Raw genomic sequence first — 19,961 nt, 5'->3', positions numbered from 1 at the left:
ACTCAGACTACCTGTCCCACAACTTTAACTTTTGTGTCATGTGTAATTAATTATTCTTCACAGGGCTTCGGTAATGTAGGCCTGCACTCTATGAGATACTTACATCGTTTTGGTGCTAAATGTGTTGGTGTTGGGGAATCTGATGGGAGTATATATAATCCAGATGGTATTGACCCAAAAGAACTGGAAGATTTCAAATTGGTATGTTACTCTCGCATCTGAACAGTTTTACCATTTCAGAACCTTGAAAAGTTGATATAAGCGTTATTTAAACCTACTTCCATTTTTTTTTTAAATCAATTACAGCAACATGGATCAATTCTGGGATTCCCTAAGGCAAGAATATATGAAGGAAGCATCTTGGAGGCTGACTGTGACATCCTGATCCCAGCTGCCAGTGAGAAGCAGTTGACCAAATCCAATGCACCCAAAGTCAAAGCCAAGGTAAAAGCATTAGAGGAACAGCCACCAACGGCACCTGCTGTGGTGTTACATGTGGGCCATCCTAACAGTCTGAATGATTTCTTTTAACAACTTTATTACCATACAATTCATGTTCCATAACTTTTATCCAGTTAAAATATACCAGTTAATGGCTTTTCAGTATATTCAGAGTTGTGCAGCTATCACCAGATTTCCAAAATGTAGTTAAGAAAACTATGGAAACAGGTACAAAGGTAGCTCTGTACACCTTGTAGAACAAAATGACACTTGTAATGTAATTGTCCCTGAAATTGTACTTTCACAGTCCCTAGCTGGTGCTTGGTGTGGGTGTTCCTGACATTTGAGTATGTCCCTGACTCTTACAGATCATCGCTGAAGGTGCCAATGGACCCACCACTCCGGAAGCTGACAAGATCTTCCTGGAGAGGAACATCATGGTTATCCCAGTAAGTCATCTGTGTGCCTCAGGCTTGATACGGATTGGGAATCATTGTCCTCTCCTAGGAACAGGGAGAAGAGAGGGCAGACAAATTTCCTATCTGGGCTAAATTGTTTGTTTTTATTTTTGCTTGTAAGAAAAGACTGTGAACGCATGGCTAATATAATCCACCATGGCCTTTCACCTTCATCAAGCACTTCCTCTAGCTTCTTAGTCTTTCTCAGTGTATGTTCGCCTCCTGAGAGGCTGGCTATGCAAAATCTGAATAGTGCTCTTCCACAGGATTCTTAGCCTTATACATTTCAAATGTCCCTTCCTGCTTTACTCCAAAAGCTGCTGGGAGGGACATGGGCCCAGGTTTTCAGTGGGTAAGCCAGGGTTCACAACAAAAGGTTTTTGGAATTAGTGTGGACTTGGGATGCATTTTGAAGAGCCCCCTTTGCTGAGAACTTGATGAGAAGAGGCTCTCACCAAAGCTGACCAAGTAATCATTAATGAACCAAAAAAAAAAAAAACGAATTTTCTTTTTCCTAAATAGAAAAAACCTCAGATTGAGAAGAAAGGTTTATTAGATTAACTGAAATTCCCGGTGTCCTGTAAGATATTTGGGACATTTGAGGCTTAGTCAACCATGTAGAAATGGAGTTTTTATGTTCATTTTAAGTTTGACTTAAACTCCCTGCTGTTTCTCTGTCTTTTCACATCCTATATATAGGATCTCTACTTGAATGCTGGAGGAGTGACAGTATCTTACTTTGAGTGGCTGAAGAATCTAAATCATGTCAGCTATGGCCGATTGACCTTCAAATATGAAAGGGATTCTAACTACCACTTGCTCAGTGAGTTCCAATCATCTTGTTCTCCAAAAATCATCTTTGGGATCAGCTAAAAGCCTGGAAAAAGCACACCTTTAAAGGGCCTTTTCCCTCTGGACGTCCTAGAGACCTTTGTTTCAGAGCAGAAAGCAGTTGTTCTATCTTAATGAGGCTTGGACAAAAAAAAAAAAATACACACTTGCTTTACAGGTATTCAGTGCATTACTTCCCTCACATGTAGCTTGTGATGTTGCATTCCAGGAACATAATCTACAAATTAATAAAGTTATAAAATATGAATGCCCACCTATTCTGTCAGTGCTGCTCTTAGTGGAACCTGTGAGTGTTCCTTTGGGAGTGAACCCCCCACCCCCAGAGGGCAGAGTTTCTTCTCAGGTGGGACAGCCCCAGGCCTCCCACTAAGTGCCTCACTCAGCCATGCAGAGGGCCTGGCTTCCTTGGCTGAAGCCGGTCCTATTTCCTCTTTTCCTCAGCATTTTCTTTTAATAGAGCCAAGCGGTAACCTTGGCAGTGGGTGTTATGGAAACAGAAGCAGTGACCTGCATTCACATTTGATAGGAACCTGGCAGAGTCTTCCATTCTTTTGAACTGGGTTTTTTCATGGTTAACCCTTTCATGTCATTGGTTTTGAAGATTTCTAAAACTGTTAGTTCAGGAGATATAGTTTGGAGTTCCTTTGGTTCTACATGTTCAATTTTTATTTTGAGGGGTTTTTTTTTGCTTCGTATTTTTTCTCCCCTACTAGCACTATACTATCTTGACTTGACTTTTTGGCTTTTTATAGTGTCTGTTCAAGAAAGCTTAGAAAGAAAATTTGGGAAGCATGGTGGAACAATTCCTATCGTCCCAACAGCAGAGTTCCAGGACAGGATATCGGTACGTATGGTGACACCAAGGCAGCGTCTTGCACAGGCTCCCTACCCTTACCTGTCCTCCAGACAAGGCAGGTGACAGGCAGCAGTTGAGGGATGACAACCAGAGTGACAGTCATGTATAACTCGTGTGTTTTGTGCCATCTCTTTCTATCCCATCCCGAGTGATATAAGCATCCTAGTGACTATTGATAAAAAATTTAAAAATAAGTAGTTCTGCTTTTTGCACTTGCAGCTGTTTGCCATATACTAACTTAACAGTGACTTGGCATGAACTTGGATTCATATATATTTTAGACTCTTCTTGGTTTTGGCTTTGGCTTAGTTTGGTTTTTTTGAGATAAGCTCACTCTCAGTACATAGTTCAGGCTGGCCTTGAACTCAGCAATATTCTTTCTGCCTCACAAGTGCTGGCACCACAAGTGTGTGCCAGCACACCCTGCTTCATTTTATGTTCCCATAGTTCAGAGAAGTATAACTAAAGGGTAAACATTCAACTGAACTATGCAAAAAAATAGGAAATTGCTGTATGGATACAGGGAGCTAAGGAAAATGGATTTTGTTGTTTTTTTGAGGTAGGATCTCCTTCATGCAGTACAGACGGGCCTTCAACTTGCTTATGTAACCCAGGGTGGCCTTCAGCACATGGCGGGCAAGCCTCCTGCCTCAGCCTCCTGAGTGTCAGGATCACTGACATGCACCACCATGCCTGGTTAGAAGATGGATTGGAAAGAGTGTTTTATATTAATAAATTGTTGCCCAAATGTCAAGGAGAACTTGTTTACCAGTGCATGACAGAAAACTTGAATAAAAAAAGTCACATGTATATGCCTGGGAACCATTGAGCCTCAGGGTAAACAAAAACAGGGATTCATACTCCTGGCACTGGGGATCTGCACCTCACGTGCTCTTAGTAAGTGCTCCGCCCCTGAGCTGCATGCACCCCAGCCGACGGTCTCATGTTCACTGTGCTAAGATGCAGAACTTTTCTTCTGAGAGTAGCGCAGATTGGTACCGCTCTTTGAAAGAGCCGTCAGTGTCCCTGCGTTTGGTCTATCATAGCCTCCCCATGGGGGTTTGCCCTGAGAAAATAATTCAGGAGAGGCCAGACTCCGTACTGATGTCTTGCAGCTATTTGCAGCTAGTTTTTAGGTTAGGTCTGATTTAACAGTGCGATAATAGGGGAATGCCTTAGTTACAACATCTCCTTACCAAACAGCCCAGCATGGAAAATACTCTAAGGCCGCACTGCAGCCTGGGAAAGGGCTCTGTGTGGATAAAGAAGCTGGTGTTCACTCAGTGTTCCTGCAGCGCCCTTCCACTGCCCTGAAGTTGCACTGTCTCTGTCCTGGCCCCTGGCAGGATGCCTAACACCTTCACACACACAATACCACCGTGGCTTTCTGTGGGAACCCCCTCTGCAGCTGGAGTTCAGGGTGTGCTGCATCACAGGTCACTCGCAGTACATGTATTGGCGGATGCCTGGCACGCACTGTGCGGAGGACTGCACCTGGAGAGAGGGCACACAGGGAAAGCCCAGTCGGTCACCTCCAGGCCATGCAGCCAAACCCCTGCTGGCTACTGACATGTTGGCCTTGGGGCTGCTCAGCATCTGCTCTTCCTTGTCCTCCTCGTCCTTCACCCATCCCGTGGACCAGTGAGTTCTCTGGCATGGGAGGAGCAGCTCTCAAGAACCTGCCCACACAGCCTCTGCTGGCGTTTGGCTTCCACCCTTGCAGCTCCTGGGCCAGACATTGTGTAGCCCATCCCAGGCTCCTTGGAAACACTGTGCCAGCAAGTGCTGCTCCCTTCCAGCACCCGCCTCTCCTGAGTGGTTCTTCTCCATGTATTTGGAGCTCAGTTTACCATATCTTGAGCCACTCTCCAGTTACTGCCATTCTTACTGCATTTCACCAGCCCTCCCAGAAGGAGCTGGATACACTGGGTATGCTGGCACACTAATTTCAGCTACTTGCAAAATCTGAGGCCAGCTTAGGCAACTTGGCAAGACCTTGTCTCAAAATTTTAAGATCTAGGGATGCCCTCAGTGGTAGAGCATTTGCCAAACATGCACAAGGCCCTCGGTTGAATCCACAGACCACCAAAACCACAGAGTTGTATGTGCCCTGTTCTTGTCAAGGGGATCAGTGGCCTTGGCAAGGTCTGGTCCTCACCTTGACTTAGGGATCAGTGACCTTGGCAAGGTCTGGTCCTCACCTTGACTTAGGGATCAGTGACCTTGGCAAGGTCTGGTCCTCACCTTGACTTAGGGATCAGTGACCTTGGCAAGGTCTGGTCCTCACCTTGACTTAGCATCAGTTCATATCACCATGCAGCACTCCTGCAGGGGGACACTTCCTCGTATTTTCCTGGACACCACATCCCCCTGGCTTTCTTCCTGCCTCATGGGCCACCATCATCTCACCCTCATTACACTGATCCCTTGCACTCATGGCCTAGATTCCCAGCGGTACTGTCTCCTTAGCCCCGTGGTTTAACTCTGCATTCGCTTTCTCCCCTGAGCAGAATACAGACTGTGAGAGCAGAGTTCACACTGCTTTCTTCTGTACTGGTCCTCAGTACCTGGAAAGATGCCTGCCACATAATAGGTGTTCAGCAAAAGTTGAGTACATGAGTGAATGAAACAGCAGTATTCTGCCTGCAAAGCAAGTTCATTTCCTCCTAACTTGATAGAACAGAATTTTAGCACAGTAACACAAATATTACAGAAATAGACTTTCTAAAAGTAATATACTGTAGTACTATACATGAATTGGATGCTGTTTAGCACTTCTATTGGTGATGCTCAAGTGGCACAGCGGGGTGTGTTTTATAGCTTCATGCAACACGGTAAGAGTGGTGGTTTCTTGTCCTTAAATTGTTTTTTTAGAATGCATTCCAAAAAACATTCCTATTCAAACAAATTGGCTTTTAGAGCTAATTGGTGTAGGAATGAGAGAAGCTGGGAAAGAGATCATAGGAGGTCCTGGGTTGCCTCAGGATTAATGTTACAGAGGTGCTAAGATCATGCAGCCTTAATGCTAGTGGTGCTGCTAAATAGCATGGGGAGGAGTGCACTGCAGAGCTGCTATTGACTTGACCCAGATTCCTCTTTGTGTCCTGCGTGGTGTCCTGTCACATGGAGAACCAGGTGAACATGCCATGATATCAACAGTGGCACTTGAGTGCATCCGAGTGAAAGAGCCAACGTCACCTCTTGCCCTCAAGTTTTTTGGTCCATATCTTTGTGCATTCATTGTTTTGTCACGATCTTATTTTAGGGATATTTGTTGCTACCAGGTAAAACTAAAACTGAACTGTTTTTAAAATACAGGTTCCTACTTGGTGGAAACAAGGACAGTTATTAGAAATAGGGAAGGGGATCAAAGGAAGGAGGGAGGAAAAGGTCAAATGATCAAGATACAAGGTATATATATATCCATTTCCAAGCATGAGTAATTACTATGTCTCACAAACACCCCCACCCCAAAAATACAGTTACCTTGCTCCCCTGGATACCATACAGAAATTACTTCGGGATTTACTGAAACCTAGGAGCCTGTCTGGCTCTACATTGACTTAAGGGCATGTTTGTGCGGCTTTGATAAACTTGTACCCTTTTTCCCAACAGGGGGCATCAGAGAAAGACATCGTACACTCTGGCTTGGCCTACACAATGGAGCGTTCTGCCAGGGTACGTGCCACGTGCCATCTGCCTTTCTGCTGGTAGCACAGAGGACCACTCCACTGCCATGTCCCACCAGTTGGTTGTGAGGGGAGGGTAGAAAACAGCAGCGTTAACCCAGCCTCCTTTATGTGCAGTGGAACACACACTCTCTGGCCTCAGATGAGTGGAGTTGCCATTCTCCTACGTGCCCACCAGGCCTGGGACTCAGGCATGATGCTAAGGACAAGGGAGAGTTGTCTCTGGGTCCACGCTCACCCATGGTACAGCCACAGGCAGCCCACACTAATAGTCTAAGGAGGGGTCTTTGGCCACCTAACCTTAATCTCACAGTTCTGATTTCTTCAGATTCTGCCCACTTGGATTTTCAAGTGGAAGCAGCATAAACACTGATAAAAAGTGATGCTTCTGAGGGTTGGTGTTACAATTAAAATAGTATACACTCATCCTTTAAAGGGTGTAATCAGCAATCTGTACTAAATGCACCACACTGTGTAGCTGTGGCCATCATGAAATTCTAGAGCACTTTCATCATCCCACACCTAGTTCTTTTAAACCATTCTGAAGTGTCTGATAGAACGGGTTCCAGATAGCAGGATCTAGTGAACAGAGGGGATACTTGGTCCTTGCTGCCAAAGTAGTTTGCCTGTGGCTGTCCACCCCTGCCTTGTATGAGGCGAGGGTGTGCCATGTGTGTTCTGGGCACGGCTGCTTGCATGGGGTCTTAAGCCTTTCTCTCCATTTCAGCAAATCATGCGCACAGCCATGAAGTATAACCTGGGCTTGGACCTGAGGACAGCTGCCTACGTCAATGCCATTGAGAAAGTCTTCAAAGTGTACAACGAAGCTGGCGTGACCTTCACATAGACGCTGGTGGCTAGCTGCCTCGCCGCCGCCTCCACCGTACCTTCTGCAGCCCTCACAGTTTACACGTAACCGCAGCAATCTTTCCCATGACTCAGTAGATAACGGACCATTCTCAACCAGTCAGCCCAAATCAACCCTTTAAGAGGAACACAGAGAAGGCTAGGGGATCATACACACAAACTGTGCCAGAGAGCCACATAGACATCTTGCCTTGAACTACAGAGCCCCTCCTCCTGGGCTGTTACCTTGCTCCCTGCTCCCAGCCAGTGCTGACCCGGAAGCCACCAAGCAGTCACTCACCCACACTGGCAAGTCCACACGAGGGAGAGCTTTGACACACAAGGAGTGGGTGTATGGCATTTTCAGAAGGTGACATGGTCCTCAAGTGAGTTACTGGTATTTTACATCAACAAATAACTCAATTTCATACATTGCGAAGAAAAAATAAAAGCTGTTCCTCTTGTGCATTTTATTCTTCTAGAATAAAATAAGTATGTGCTGCTGTAATAAAATTGCCTTTAATCACTTAACAAGCCTAACTTGACTCAAGCTATAAATGCCTATAAACATAATAAATGAAGAAAGCTAGTATTTTTATAACATAAAACAGTATCATTTATAGCTTATCAGTCATGTATTGTCCAGCAGGAATGACAAAGCCCAGTGGAGAATGGTCTTCATACCTGCAACCATGGAGGCTATTTCTGTTAACCATCAGAATTTGCTAACTACAATTATGACATAATCCAAAGAGTGCAATAACCTCCATATCACGGTAATTAATCTTTCCTTCCCATTGAAGATCTATTGTGTTGACTAATTGAACCGTAGTTGAATAGTGTCCCAGGAAAAACTACAGGGCTCCCTGATTGGAACCTGGTTGGCTCTGAGTGCTCTGGGGCCCAGCCCGGCCTCGCCTTCTGCATCCTACTCTGCCCCGTTCACCACAGGCTGGAGAACTGTTTTGTTCGGGCAGTTAATTGGCCAAGGCCTTTTGAACCATAATGTCCCAGTGGAATCCTAGATACTATTTATGTAAGGGTAAGCGCGCTTTTTTTTTTTAACAATAATGCCCTTTCAGAAATTTCTAACCACTTTGTAACTGCATGACTTAACCTGGTGATAAAGTTATTAAAAGTCTACCTTTTCCAGAACTTGCATTTCTTTTCTGTGTTTTTATATTTAATGTCTCTTAGTAAATGATGAAACTACAACCAGGGTTCACATTCCTTCCACAATAATGTAGGCTGCTCAGACCTTACTCCTAGTTTTGCATTTCATTTGATGAAACATCAGGCTGTTCTTCAAGGGCACTAAGGATTCCTGCACATATGCCAGAGTACCTTATAGTGCCTTTCTTGGGAGGTGGGGCATAAGATGGGGCCTTGCCACGCAGTTCACAGCCTTGAACTTGCAGCAATCCTGCTTCAGCCTCCCAAGTGCTGGGACAGCAGGCATGCACCATGCCCGGCTTAGAGTGCTTTCTACCAGTTAGCTGCAAGCTTGGAGGCTTAGTCTGTGTAAGGATGATGCAGGTGTCTGGGACAGGTTCCTGTTTATTTAGAACATCCCAGTCCATTACTGACTTAATTTAACTTTTCTTATACAGATTTCAATATCTGAACTTCCCATGCTCTAAAGTTAATTACTTCTGAAATGGCCATAGATGATTGAAGTGGCACCTGAAAACTACCTGTTTCTGAGCCCAAAGCTTGCCTAAGAACCCCATTCATTAACCTACTTCAGTAGAAGTAAGAGCTTCGGTTTTGTTCTGCTTTGTTGTAGGAGGTCCTCTAGTAGCTCAGTTGCAACAATTGGTGATTTACTTGTGAACCAAAGCCTGGCATCTTCAGTCAAGCCAGCCCCCGCTCCTGAACGTCCCCAGCTGGCTTAGCCCGGCTGCTCACTGAGGCAGCCAGAGTGCAGCACTGTGGACTGTGCAGAAAGTGGGTTTTTTGTTCACTTGGCAGTATGTGTTACGGTTTTCAATTTTTTTGCAGATAACTTACTGGCTTGCGTTTGTATTTTACCAAACTTACACTTCAAAGTTTCTCAGCCTCCGGCACCAACACTGTGAGCCAGCGCTGTGTGTTGTGGTGGACTGCCCTGTGCCCTGTGCAGGCCAGCCTTGCCCTGACTGGCATGCCCTGGGGTGCACAGGGAGCAGTCACGCAGGAGAACCTGCTCTAGAGCTAGGGTGGACAACAGCATCCCCCACAGGACACTGCCTCTCCTGCCCCCAAGGGACCCAGTCAGCAGTTTAAAGGCTTCATTTTCTTTTTTTTTTTTTTTTTTAATTTATTTATTTAAAAGAGTAAAGGATAACATAGTAGGGGGATTTACTGAATTACAAAGTGGTAGGACAGTATCAATGACTGTTAATTTAACTATTGGTATCTTCAAGATAGTTTCTCAGGGAAACAAATAGACAAATAATAGTTACAGACAAAAATGGTAGATTGTCAATGGTTGTACTATACTTTGGTTTCTTCAAAGTGGTTTCTAGGGAAAACAAATAGAGCTATATATGAGTGATCAATTAAACAATCATTGACTATTCTCAGTGGTTGTTGAAAATACATAGTAATAAATGTACATCCATTTACAAAATAGCATAGGAACAATACAAACATTACAGAGTTATGGGCAGATTGGTAGGAAATTATCAATGCCTGCTATAATACGTGTTGGTATCTTCAAAGTGGTTTCTCAGGAAAACAAAGATATGCAAGAAAGATCTAACAAGTAGTTACAGCCTAAGGGTTGTGAAAAATAGTTGATTACCTCCTCATCAGTGACTGCTTTCACTGAAGTGTGATGGCTGGAAGGAAAGCCAGGATTGAAAAGAAGGACCAAGAGACTAGCACCAGTGTCCAGCAGTAGGCTGTTAACTTTTTCCTCTATAATCATAATTACGCTGGGCTCCTCCTTGAAGATAACTGTCTGGCCGGAGGGAGAAAGCAGAGTATGCTCTGGGCCCCTTCATTCCTGTTGGACCAGCTGGTAGGAGGGATCTGAGCTCTGGGGCCTTCACTTCAGAGGGCAGTCTGACCTCTAGTGGTCACCTTTACAGTCAGGGCATGGCTCAGGGTGCTGCTTAGGGCAGTCCCTCCAGGTGGCCTGGCTTTTGACAGCGGTAGCAGATGAACGTAGTTGACAAGTTCTTCTTGGGGCCCTGAGAATCAGACTTAGGGTCTGTAAAGGCTTCATTTTCTTTCTGTTCCTTTGCCTATTCTTTGTTGCTTTGTCATGGTTTGTCTTAGTTATTTTTCTCATTGCTGAGACAAAATAACCAACATCTAAAGTTAAAGGAGCAGAGGTTTATTTAGCTCACAGTTTGTAGAGTTTCAGTCTATAGTGGGCTGGCTCCAAGGCAGGGTGGTGTGGCAGGTTGGAATCATAGAGGATAAACAGTTCATGGCAGCAGAAGGTAGCCAAGCAACAAGGAATGATCACAGCACTTTCTACCCCTTATAGCTTATCCAGGCTACTTAGGGCAGGTAGCACTCACATCCTGAATCCTAGTGCCCTTGATTCTAGCATTGCATCATGAATCCATCCCAATGTCACGCTCTAGATCCAGCTCCCCCTGAAAAAGCCCTATATATGACCTCATGAGGCTTTGGGGAAACATCTAAGCACAAGCCATAACAGTTCATTTTAGATACTAACTCTTATCAGATACATGATTTGCAAATATGTTTTCACTGTCTGTTAGTCTTCATTTTCTTTTGGTGCAGTTTTTGTTTTGTTTTGTTTTGTTTTGTTTTGTTTTGTTTTGTTTTGTTTTGGAGATAAGGTCTCACTATGTGTCCAGACTGGTCTTAAACTCACTATGTGGCCCAGGCTGGCCTCAGATTCACAGCAATCCTCTGTCTCAGCCTTCCAAGTGCTGGAATTACAGGTGTGCACCACCATGTCTAGCTCATCTTTTCACTTTGTAAAGTCTTTTTTAACTTCTGAAAAGCCCAGTCAATTTTTCTTGAGTTGCTGTGCTTAAAATGTCCTTTGAACGAAACCACTGCATAATCAATCATCACACAAATCTACCTCTGCTTTTGTCTAAGAATTTTATAGCTGTTACATTAACAATCCTTTTGTTTATTTATTCATGTTAAGTAGCAATTTTTTTCTGCTTTCCTAGAATACAGAAATACAGCCTGCAACCTGGCTGAACTCATTTATGAGCTGTAATGCACACTTCTCATACATGTGGAATCTTTAGTTTTCTGTATATGACTTCTGTCTGCAAGCATAGTTTGACTTCTTTCCTTCCTAACCGATTGCCTTCTGTTTCATTTCCTCAGTTCATTGCTAAATAGAAATAGCAAAAGTGGACATCTTTGTCTTGTTCCCGATCTGAAGGGGAGCCTTGAACCCTTCACTACAGAGAACAAGGTTGGAGGCTGGGCATAATGGTGCACACTTGTAATCCTAGCACTGGGAGGTGAGGCAGGAGTGTCTCAAATTTAAGCCTACTCTGGGCAACTTAACAAGCATGAACCTGTCTAAGAAGAAAGGATGGAAGAAAAGAAATTAAAGAAGGCCCTGGTTTGATCTGCAGAACCACAAAAAGGAAAAAGAAGGGAGATGGGAAGGGCATGTAACACCACTGTGAGTGCTTGGATAGAGTAGATAAGACTGGGCTTTTCATAAATGCCCTTTAAAAGGCTGAGGTTGTTCCTTCCTGTTCCCAAATTGGTAGAATGTGTTTATGATGGAAGACTGGACTCTGTCTTGCTTTTCTTACATCTGCTGACATGATTATGTGTCTTTTCCTGCTGCATTCTGTCGAGATGATGCATGACATTGGTTTCCTTCTCCTGTGTGGCTGGGTGGCTGGATTTGGGTTGGTGCCGGGTTTCACACACAGCTGGGTTTGGGTTAGTGGTATTTTGTAAGGGATCTTCTTGGCTATGTGGATAAGGAATATTGTTAGATAGTTTTATCTGTGGCGTGCATTTGATTTGGGGGTCAGAGTGATACTGGCCTCCTAGAATGAGTTAAAGTGGTTTTTTTTCTTGTATTTTTTCAGGAGTTTTGAAACTTTGGTGTTTGTTCATCTTTTAGTTTTTAACAGAACTCACAACTGAAGCACAGTATGCACTTTTCTTTAAGGAAATTTTTATTATTGTTTCCAGCTCAGTGTCATTAATGACCTCTTCAGATTCACCGTTCTGCCTGCAGTCAGTTCTAGTAATGTATGTCAAGGAACTTTCATCCAGGTCATCTAATTTGTTGGCACATAGTTGTTTACAGTAGTCTTTGTAATCTATCATTTCTGCAGGGTCAGTGGCATGGTCCTCTCTGAGAGTCATGTGGAACATAGTAAATGGTCAAAAGAACCAGAACGAAGACATTCCCACTAGTTAATTCTGGGGCAAATTGAGCACCAAAATATATAATAATATCATTGGCTACAACCCACTGAATAGGGACCCAAACTCCATGCTAGTCTAACTAAATCAGTGAGTGAGTGGGGAGAAACGGAGCTGGCCAATAAATAGGAAAAAAAACAATGAATTGGGAAACTCTCTGACGACACTGACATGAATGCATGTTTACTGGGGAAGGGACGTTTAGGAAGTCTCAAAGCATCTCCTCACAGATTATTTATTACAAAAGGAGAAGCCTGGCTGACAGAGTTATCACCACTGGTGTTGGGACATGTGGAGCCCTGTGAGGCAGGGAGAGGATGACCAATCCTGTTACCACCCAATCAGAACACACGAATGTCATGGAGGTGGATCAAACCGGTGAGCATTCTTCATTGCACCTGTGCTAAGGTGAAGCAACAGAATCCTACTATGCCAGACAACAGGAGATTCATAGCAATTCTGACCATTTTCATATTACTTTGTGATAATACGTTTTTTAATTATTTTCTCAGTGGTTGCTTTGAAGATTACAATGAACATCTTCATTATGACAATCTACTTCATAATTCCTAACAGCCTAATTATTATGGGGTTTTTTGAGACAGGGTCTTGCTACGTAGTTCAGACTGGTCTTGAACTCACTCCATAGCCCAGGCTGGCCTCGAACTCACAGCAATCCTCCTGCCACAGCTTCTGGGATGCTGGGATTACAGGTGAGTGCCACCACACCTGGCTGTAATTTCAGTAATAATCAAAAACCTTGTTGATGTAGCTCTGCTCTGCTGTTACAGTCATACATATTGCATCTGTGCATCACATACCAGTCTACAGAGACCTGTACTTACTGCTTTGTGCACTTGTCTTTTAAATGGTAAAGAAGAAAAAGTACAAACAAAAACACATTTCTCTTGTTTGTCCACTTAGCTACCTTTACCCGGGGCTCTTTTGTAGGTTTGAGTCCTGGAGTCCTCACAACTCAGACTGAAAGGCTGTTAAAGATCCCCTGCCAGGCAGGTCCTGCTCTGAGGGAGTGCTCTTCACTGGTGTTTATCTGAGGAATGCTTGTTTTTCCTTTATAAAAAGCTTTACACTCGCTGAGTTTTCACAGCTGCACAGATCTACCATCAGGAATAGATACAGACCCACCAGTAAAACAGGATGAATGTTAAAAACTTCAGGAAGCAGAGGCCAGAGTAGTGTAGAGCTCCACCAGGAAGTGCGGAGGTCTGCACAGTGACGGTCCCCAGAGCCCCGGTGGAGGCCGGGAGGGCAGGCAGTGCTGGGACTTGAGGTGGGACGTCATGGGGGGAAGTAGGTCGCGGGTATGGCTGTGAGGAGGGGGACACTGGGACCTGGCGCCGGTACCCTGCCACCCTGTTCTGCCTCAGCCTGTGCAGGAACAATGGAGTCAAATGACCAGGGACTGAAACCTTGCCGTTGTCTTAGGGTTTTGTCACAGTGACAAAAAGCTTACAGCCACCTTAACTTGTGGTTCTACCCTGGCAACAGGAGACAGGGGGCTAGTTTAATCCTGAGGGATTTCAGGCAGAGAATGCTCCACGCAGCCTGGACAACGCCCTTCAGCGTCAGGAACTCAGGGCCAGGGGCAGCCCACCTGCAGGTACCTGCGGCAAGGAAGAGGGGCCCTGTCCCCCCACAGGGCACACTGGGTGTCTGAGGAGGGTGCCCCAGCAGCCAGCAGGCTGGAGTTCCCAGCCGTCTGTCTGGTCCAGTCCTTGCAGAGCAGTGTCCTCATTGCCTTCACAGAAGAGTTTCTGGAGGCCCTTCCTCGACCACTGTGCTGGCCGCACTGTAGCTTTTTATAACAGTTTGAGGTCGGTTCCAGCCTTCCTGGCAGAGCACACATGATGGGAAGAAGGTGGGCAGAAGGAAGCGCTTGGTCTCCACCAGCCTGCAAGGTGAAGTTCGGCAGGTGTGGGCCCCGGCGCTGCTCCAACCCTGCTAAGGAGAAAAGGTTTGTCATGCGAAGGGTCCTGCAGCAGTGACTCCCTGACACACAACTCACCCAGCCGGCTCAGCAGTCTACCTGACACACCTCTGTACCCGAAGCCTCCTTGCTGAGTTATCCTGCCAGCTTCTGCATGGGCCTCCACTGGGACGCAGTCTTGCAGAAAGGAGCATGCCCTCCGCAAACACAATTGTTTTTTTGTGGTTCTGGGAATCACAATCACATTTTTAAAAATATCTGTACTGGTTTTCTTTAAATTCAAACATCAAGGACATATGTGATATACAAAGTGAGGATTTCCCATACTCCTACAAGGATCAGCACACTTGATATTTTTGCTATATGTATCTCACCATGTTTTTTATTTATACAATTATATGTGTTGTTTATAGAAATAAACTCATTTTACACAATATACAACATGTGACCAAAAATATGGTGAATGTTTAAATTTTTAAACAATTATAGTATAAGACCTGTTGCCATTAACCTCCCTCAAAATCCTGCTCCTCCTCACTTTGAATACACTTATCCCATCATTCTTGCCACTTTCTGAAGCAGTTCTGGAGTCCTCTTTCCTGAGTGTCTTTAGTTGTGCTGTCCTAATGTGCTCAACCAATTCAAACTGTTTACCTTTCTTGGTCATTCTGAGTCTGAGCAAGAGCCAGAAGACACACAGAGCCAGATCCAGTAAGGTGAATGAGGACACACTGTAATGTTTCACGGGACTGTCTTTCTATTGGACGGCACTCGGCGGCAGCATCACCATATATTTTTTTTATTACATCTCACAAAGACACAAAAGAGGATTTCTGGAACTGCTTTAGAAAGTGGCAAGAAAATAAAACAGAGGAAAAAAAAAATAGCTGGGACTTCCAGGCACCAGGTTCCAGCCTGGTCATGTGGCAGAGGAGCAGCAAGGAGTGACCATGATGAAATTGGTGCAGTGGTTTTGGGCACTGGTGCTCCTGGGCTCCACCTGGGCAGCTCTGACCATGGGAGCTCTGGGCTTGGAGTTACCCGCACCTGCCAGGAAGTCCTGTGACCAATGCCTGCTTACCTGCTGGTGGCCACTGACAGCTATGCTTTGAGCACTGTGGGCTGTCCTGTGGCCAAGTTTCATGACTGCAAGGATGCTGCCCACAAGCTGCAGAATCAGATCCAGGAGGCCCAAGCAGACTTAGGCCACAGGATCTGCACTTCTGACACCTTAGCCCTCCTCCAGCCTGACAGCCTCCCTCCCGTCCCCATTAAAAAGTAAGTTTGTTTTAAAGAAAATAAAAAATTAGGACCAGGGATATGGTTCAGTGGCACAAGCACCTGCCTGGCAAGCCCGAGGTCTTGAGTTTGATTCCCAGTACCAGAAAAAAAAAAAAAAATAGCCAGGCATGATGGTGCACATCTGTAATCCCAGCACTTGAGAGGCTGAGACAGGCAGGAAGATCACCATAGGTTCAAGACCAGGCTGGACTACATAGCAAGACCTGTCTCAAGGAAGAAAGGAAGAAAGGAAGAAAGAAAGAAAAAAAGAAAGAAAGAAAGAAAGAAAGAAAGAAAGAAAGAAAGAAAGAAAGAAAGAAAGAAAGAAGAAAGAAAGAAAAGAGAGAAAGAGAGGGAAGGAGAGAGAGAAAAAGAGAGAGAAAGCCGGGCGTGGTGGCACACGCCTGTAATCCCAGCACTTGGAAGGCTGAGGCAGGAGGATTGCTGTGAGTTCAAGGCCAGCCTGGGCTACAAAGTGAGTTCCAAGCCAGGCTGAACTGCATAGTGAAACCTTGTCTCAAAAAGACAAACAATAAAAATAAAATAAAGAGAGAAAGAAAAGAAAGGATAAGAACCAGGAGACAGGTGTTCCAAGTGAGAAATATTTTGAGGGGAATTAATTGCAATGTGGCTTTTACTATAAAAATTTTTTATTTTAAACATTCACCAAATATATATATATATATTTTTTTTTATTGGTCTTTTTGAGGCAGGGTCTCGCTATGCAGTTCAGGTTGGCCATGAGCTCACTTTGTAACCCAGGCTGGTCCCAAACTCACAGTGGTCCTCTTGCCTCAGCCTCCTGAGTTATGGTATTACAGGCATGTGCCACCACACCCAGCTCACCATATATTTTGATCTCACATAAATTATTTGCATATGCTTTGCAATTTATTAACTTACAGTACTACTTCCATTCGTTGCTGTTTGCAGACAATTAGGTTCACAAACAAGCGGTTGGCAGGATTTTGCCTTTGTTTGCAAACTCTGCCTCAGGTGATGCACATGACCATAGCCATCTTCCCCAGAACTGTGAGGAACCACTTGGATCATGAAGTTAATTCTGTCCATGATTCTGGTTGCAAACCAAATTTGTCAAAACTGAATTAAATTTCCCCATAAAGTCAACATTGACCTAACTGGCTGGGTGTGGTGGTGCACGCCTGTAATCCCAGAATTTGGGAGGCTGATGCAGGGGGATCACCTGAAGTTTGAGGCCAGCATGGGCTCCATAGTGAGTTCAAGACCAGCCTGAACTACACAATGAGATCCTGTCTCAAAAATACTAAAACAAAACATTGAACCTAACCTACTGAATCTGAGTCAGTTCACAACCAATTAGGTTTGTGACCAGAATCATGGAAAGAATTAAGTTCATCTACTGAGCTACCACTGTACTGGGCCATGTCCCTCATATGACATATGTATATTTCTCTCATTCTCAAAAGCCATGGAGTGTTCCATTTCCCACAGATGTGATATTTGTTAGCCAGTCCCTGTTGGTGAGCATCTAAGCATAGGTTCCAGTTTTCAAGGTAAGGACTTTGTAATTTAGTGGAAGAGGTGTCAATTCTGTATTGCATAACAAACCTAATAGGTACAGCACAACCTGCCATCCAAATGACTTCCAATTAACATCTGAGGGTGTCTGTCTAGAACCTCTTGCTTTTCCAAACACCTCTCGACCTTGGGACACCTGCATGAACCTACAAACCCTGGGAAAAGGACAGTCTCCGAAGGACTCGCCAGCCCGAGGTGTTCCCTGTACCCGCCCCCGGTTCCATGACGTCCTAGCCTTCTGAGCTTGGGTTTGGATCAGAGGGATTCAAAAGGCATCAGGGACCAAACTGAGACACAACAACCAGCCCTAGGACAGCAACAAACATTCCAAAGCTGAGATGTTGGGGATTCCTGGGTTGTTTAGGAGCTTGTGAGGCCAATTTAGAAAGCCAGAGATATGGTAAGCAGGTAACATACTGCTTTTTGTTTGTTTTTTTGTTTTTTTGAGATAAGTTCTCGCTATATAGTTCAGGCAGGCCTTAAATTCACTATGGAGCCCATGCTGGCCTCAAACTTCAGGTGATCCTCCTGCATCAGCCTCCCAAGTTCTGGGATTACAAATGTGCACTGCCAGGCCCAACTGCAATTTTTTCTTTTTTTAAGCTAAATGCTACTTACACAGATATTCCATCTGTAAGGCTCTGACTCGCTTAGGGAGGAAGAAGGGAAGGGCAGGCTTTCTCACCCACCACCCACCACCGGCCATGTGGCTGACCCAGGTGCTGGGGTGGAGACTCGTGGCTCCACAAGCAGCAAATGGGTTGAAGATCAATCCACCTTCCAAGCAGCCACAGAAACCTTGTCCAGCCTCTCTTGGACTGGAACAGGAAGCTGCACAGGGCAGCCTGCCCCGCCCAGCGCCTCCTCAACAGATCTGCCTCTTCCCTGAACCTGCAACACAGCGAGGAACACCTCAATCATCCTAAGTGAACTCTGGTCCTTCCTCTGGCAGCCTGGAAGCACCAAGGTGTCTGAGACGATCGCTTCTGGGGCCTTTTAGGACATGGAGTACAGGCCTGGCTGAGCACAGGGCCCGAGCGTGGGGTAAGCATGTGCGAGAGAGGGAGGGGAGGGAAGGACTCAGCGCTGCTCGCTGTCAGGACGAATCTCAGTGTGGGACAGGAGCATGCTCTGATTGATCACGGGGTCCTCCCACGCCCAGGGAGGCTGGTGATCACGTGCTGGCGTCCACACCCCTAGCAGAGGACACCCCAGATGTGCCCCGTGTTTCCAGCCACACAGGAGTGAATCCAAAGCTCTGTGTAGATTTAACAGGTTTTTATTCTTTTCTTTTCTTTTTTTTTTTTTTTTAGTACTGGGAGTCAAATTTATGAACTCCCGCTTGCCAGGCCAGCACTGAATCGCTGAGTTATACCCTGGCCCACCAGGCTTTTATGGAGGTGGCAGGAGGTCACTGTCCCAGCCGGCCCAGGCCCTCCGCTGCATGGGTGACGGCGTCGGTGACGGTGTGGGTCACCTTCTCTGTGACTTCCTTCACCACTTTGTCCCCTGATTCCTGGGCTCGCTTCAAGGCGTCAGCGATGGCTATCAGGAAGAAAGAGGGAAGCTGTGTGGGTGGCCTGCCGTGCCAGTGTCACCGCGGGTGGCCTGGGAGTGGGGACTAAGGACAGAGCAGGGAATGAGCTCAGATTGATTTTATTCCCCACACTGGCGTGACACCGACAGGAAGCAGGCGCCGTGGGCGGGGCTGAGCCGGTCGGGTGAGGAAGGGGTTCCTTCCGCTCCGGCCTCCCTCCCTGTCTCCGGCCCGCTCACCCCGGGCCCTGCTGCCTTCCAGCCTCTGCTCCAGCAGCTGCACGGGGGCTGAAAGCCTGGGCCTCCCATAGCTGGGCAACAGCTCGGGCCCCGCCCCGCCCCGCCCCTCGCCCCCTCCCAGCCGGCCGCGCGCTCCGCACCTTTCTCGCCCGCCTCCTTGGCGTGCTCCACCACCTCCTTCACCACCTCCTCCACGGCGTGAACTGGAACAAGGAGACGGCTCAGAGTGCGGCACAGCGCGGCCCTTCCCTCCGACATCGGGTGGCCCTAGATGCCACCCCAGCAGGGGCAGGGCAGCGTGGGAGAAGGGCACAGGGCCACCATGCCCGAGGCCCAGCAGGACCTGCAGTGCTGGGAGCAGCCTCCTTGCTCCCGCTGGGAACTCGCTCCAGGCTGGGTGTCTGCTGGGTCACTACACACGCAGGATGAGCAGCGCATGCCGCTCGGCCCAGCCCTGTGCCAGCTTCCACAACTCCACCTCCCACCACTGCCCTCATCTGCCAGGTGGGGACAACACGACAGAAACGGTGAGAGTAAGGAGAGCCATCGGCCCCAACCATGCAGCTAAACACGAAGAGCAGGCACACCTTGATCTCAGCACTGGGAGAGTGAGGTGGGAGGGTCACAAGGTCCAGCCCAGGTTGGGCAACTTAACCCTTTAGCAAGATCCTGTCTCAAAGTAACTTTATAAAGGGGCTGGGATATAAGTTAGTGTGAGGCCATGGGCTCAATCCCAGTGCTGCAGAGGGGGTGGGTGGGGGGAGAGACAGAGAGAAGAGGAGGAGGCACAAGGGGGGGGCAGGAAAGAAAGAGAGGAAAAGAGAGAGGAGAAGAGGGGAGGGGAGGGGAGGGGAGGAGAAGAGAAGAGAGAAGAG

At 46.3% G+C, this 19,961-nt stretch overlaps 2 protein-coding genes and 1 pseudogene across 2 annotated transcripts in view; 2 read left to right on the top strand and 1 right to left on the bottom strand.

Moving 5' to 3' along the window:
• Glud1 (glutamate dehydrogenase 1) overlaps nucleotides 1–8,297 on the top strand; it is a gene marked incomplete at its 5' end in the record, with an annotated part of 33,191 nt that extends 24,894 nt beyond the window's left edge. Inside the window, 7 exon segments of the mRNA XM_005407910.2 lie at nucleotides 64–201; nucleotides 307–444; nucleotides 810–890; nucleotides 1,599–1,722; nucleotides 2,504–2,595; nucleotides 6,223–6,285; nucleotides 7,024–8,297. Of these exon segments, the coding sequence (XP_005407967.2) occupies nucleotides 64–201; nucleotides 307–444; nucleotides 810–890; nucleotides 1,599–1,722; nucleotides 2,504–2,595; nucleotides 6,223–6,285; nucleotides 7,024–7,143 (756 nt within the window).
• A 7,109-nt stretch (nucleotides 8,298–15,406) lies between these two features.
• Nucleotides 15,407–15,751, top strand: LOC106146975 (annotated as a pseudogene).
• A 2,822-nt stretch (nucleotides 15,752–18,573) lies between these two features.
• Fam25a (family with sequence similarity 25, member A) overlaps nucleotides 18,574–19,961 on the bottom strand; it is a 2,140-nt gene continuing 752 nt past the window's right edge. The window contains exons 2-3 of the mRNA XM_005407909.2: nucleotides 19,227–19,289; nucleotides 18,574–18,855 (exon numbers count right to left, since the gene is read on the bottom strand). Of these exons, the coding sequence (XP_005407966.1) occupies nucleotides 18,722–18,855; nucleotides 19,227–19,289 (197 nt within the window). The 3' untranslated portion in view covers nucleotides 18,574–18,721. The remainder of the gene's footprint in view (nucleotides 18,856–19,226; nucleotides 19,290–19,961) is intronic.

This window comes from Chinchilla lanigera, unplaced genomic scaffold, assembly GCF_000276665.1.
Source record: "Chinchilla lanigera isolate Chin_1 unplaced genomic scaffold, ChiLan1.0 scaffold00109, whole genome shotgun sequence".
Classification (NCBI taxonomy): domain Eukaryota; kingdom Metazoa; phylum Chordata; class Mammalia; order Rodentia; family Chinchillidae; genus Chinchilla; species Chinchilla lanigera.
This window is presented reverse-complemented; position numbering and strand designations above follow the sequence as displayed.